The 3,655-nt window shown below is 30.9% G+C and overlaps 1 protein-coding gene across 1 annotated transcript; it reads left to right on the forward strand.

Annotated features, from left to right (window-relative positions):
• Window positions 1–1,823: 1,823 nt before the first annotated feature.
• On the forward strand, window positions 1,824–2,375 carry LOC137617490 (uncharacterized). The gene has a single exon (XM_068347510.1). It carries the CDS (start codon window positions 1,824–1,826, stop codon window positions 2,373–2,375), a length of 552 nt encoding a protein of 183 aa, XP_068203611.1.
• Window positions 2,376–3,655: the final 1,280 nt, after the last annotated feature.

The raw sequence follows: 3,655 nt of genomic DNA on the forward strand, positions 1-3,655 counted from the left end.
TTATAATATGTTTCTATTTTTTTCGATTATGAGTGAGGTTTAATATATTTTATGCATTTTCATAGTATTTTTGTATTTTTAAAGTATTTTTGTATTTATTGTATATTGTATTTTCTTGTATTTACAACGTATTTTTTATTTAATAATATTGTTAAGCCATATACGTGTTTCTGTTATACATTGGAACTATAAAAAAACTGTTTAGTCATTAATAATCATATGATTTGTGGGCGAATCAACATTAGTATTAACTTCAAAATCTGTGCCATTAAGGTCCAATAGATCCCATATGGGATGAGCGTGGTCCGCCTAAACTCGCCCAAGGTACCCAAATGGGATACTTCATTGCATGCAATTATTTCGGTAATTTGGAAAAATTTTTAAAAGTACACAAGAATAAAAAGGTCTTGTATTTTCTTATACTACAACATACTAAAAGGAATTTTTAAAGTTTCCCATAAAACCTAGGGTGGACCTTAAAGGGTTAAACATATATATATATATGTATATATGTATATGTATATATATATATATATATATATATATATATATATATATATATATATATTTATATATATATATATATATATATATATATATATATATATTATATATATATATATATATATATATATATATGTATACATATGTATATATATATATATATATATATATATATATATATATATATATATATATATATATATGTATGTATACATATATATATATATATATATATATATATATATATATATGTATATATATATATATATATATATATATATATATATGTTATATATATATGTATACATATGTATACATATATATATATAATATATAAAAAAAAATATATATATATATATATATATATATATATATACATATACATATATACATATATATATATATATATATATATATATATATATATATATATATATATATATATATATATTATATATATAAATATATATATATATATATATATATATATATATATATATATATATACATATCCATATATACATATATATATAGTATATATATATATATATATATATATATATATATATATATATACATATATATATATATGTATATATGTATATGTATATATATATATATATATATATTATATATATATATATATATATATATATATACATGTATATATATATATATATATATATATATATATATATATATATATATATATATATATGTATATATATATATATATATATATATATATATATATATATATATATGTATATATATATATATATATATATATATATATATATATATATATATATATGTATATATATATATATATATATATGTATATATATATATATATATATATATATATATATATATATATATATATATATATATGTATATATGTTACAGTTAATATGTAAATCCAGACAGTTTGTAAAGTGACTCAACATTTCAGGTAATATGTGAATTGCCTGATTCACCCAGTCAATTTACAAACCAGCTAAACATTTCAGACAGTCTACAAAGTGGCTAGAAATGTAAGTTATTTTCTTGATATATTGGTGATGCCAGCGTAGATTTGATATACTGTATATTTGTGGTAAAAATAAACCTGTTTATATTATCCTGTTGCTCAAAAGGAGTGTGATGTATGTACCTTCTTAATTAACACAAATGTTTATTTATGTTTATGACTGTCTGATAATGTTTGTTTTGTTGTTTGCAGTGTACAACTGCAGTGGAATTGTTAATTGAATAAAACCTTAGTTCTGGATACACCGGGTTTACTTCAATTTATTCAATTAATCAATTCAGTCGCCATGGAACGGCTTCTGCGCCCATCCCGGTTTGATGTGGACCCTGACTCTGCCCAGGCCGCCAAGGAGTGGACACACTGGCTGAGGACATTTACAAACTTCGTTGATGCGGTGCAGCTGACTACCCCTACGCTTGACAAACTGGTTCTTCTCACTAACTATGTGGCTCCTAGTGTGTATGACTACATTTCTGAGTGTGAGACTTATGAGAACGCTGAAGAGGTTTTGACATCTTTGTACGTGAAACCGAACAATGAAATATTTGCCAGGCATCTACTTGCCACTCGCAGGCAAAACTCGGGTGAGTCCCTGGATCAGTTCCTGCAGGCACTGAAGCTACTTGCTAAGGACTGTCAATTCAAAAGTGTAACGGCGGAGGAAGCATGTGACAGTTATGTTCGGGATGCCTTCATTAATGGTTTGGTCTCTGGAGCAATACGCCAACGTCTGTTGGAGAATTTGACACTGAGCTTAAATACTGCTTATGAACAGGCCCGCACTCTAGAAATGGCCCAGAAGCATTCAGCTTCCTACTCTTCAGCAGAACCTGTTTAATGCTGCTGTGTCAGCAATGAATCGAGAGGAGGAATCGTTTAGTGCTGAAAATAACAGTGTGTCTGTTTCTGCTGCTACTTCTAGTGCTCGATGTTTTTTTTGTGGGAACAACCGGCATCCCGAACTCAGTGTCCTGCTAAGGACGCAGTGTGTGTGAAATGTAAGAAGCAAGGACATTATGCTAAGGTGTGCCGCTCTGTGAAACAGGCGAGTGGCTCTTCTAGCCCAAAATATTCTTCAGCCATGCTAGCTTCTATAGTGGGGGCCTCCCCTAAGTGTCTTGAAAAATCTATAACACCTCTCAGGCTTAATGGTAGCCCTGTCAGTGCCTTTATTGATACTGGGTGTTCGCACAGCTTTGTGCGTCATAATTTAGTGGACCTTAACAAACTAACTATGTCTCCAGAGCATGGAAAAGTCTCCATGGCTGATGAATCCCTGTCCTCAAACATATTAGGTCTGTGCAGTGTGGACTTGGAGTTAAAAGGAGAGACTTATCACGGTGTTGAACTCAAGGTGTTACAAAGATTATGTAGTGATGTGATTCTAGGCCATGACTTCCTGAGGAAACATTCTGGTCTGGAAATGGATTTTGGAGGAGATAAACCTCCTTTGAAGATATGTTCACTAGGTGTTGTTAAGGTGTCCCCTCCTTTCCTTTTCAAGAACCTGACGCCAGATTGTAGACCAGTGGCTAATAAGTCAAGACTATACTCCTTGAGTGACAAGAAGTTCATTGAAGCGGAGATTGAGCGTATGATGTCGGAAGGAATAATAAGGCCCAGCAATTCTCCTTGGAGAGCTCAAGTGTTGGTGACATCAAGGGAGAATCAGAAAAGGAGGATGGTTGTAGATTACTCTCGTACTATAAACAAGTTCACTGAGCTTGATGCTTACCCCTTGCCAAATATCGACGAGATGGTGAACAACATTGCACGGTACAAGGTGTTCAGTACCTTAGATCTGAAAAGTGCATATCATCAGGTTGCAATAGGAGAAGAAGAGAGACCGTATACTGCATTTGAAGCTGGGGGTAAACTTTAGGAGTTCAATCGTATTCCATTTGGAGTGAAAAATGGAGTGGCTGCTTTTCAACGTGTGCTTGACGAAATCCTTAAGAAAGAAAAAGTAGGTGGTACATTTGCTTATGTAGACAATGTTACTGTGTGTGGTGAGACAGAGGAGGAGCATGACCAGAATTTAAGAGGGTTTTTGAAGGTGGCCGAGGAATACAACCTGACTCTAAACCACAGCAAGTGTGACTTCAAAGTCAGAACCAT

Source organism: Palaemon carinicauda, chromosome 23 (assembly GCF_036898095.1).
Source record: "Palaemon carinicauda isolate YSFRI2023 chromosome 23, ASM3689809v2, whole genome shotgun sequence".
Classification (NCBI taxonomy): Eukaryota; Metazoa; Arthropoda; class Malacostraca; order Decapoda; family Palaemonidae; genus Palaemon; species Palaemon carinicauda.

What these genes read in the sequence shown, in the direction of transcription:
- LOC137617490 (XM_068347510.1), top strand. Translation starts at nt 1,824, where the DNA reads ATGGAACGGCTTCTGCGCCCATCCCGGTTTGATGTGGACCCTGACTCT.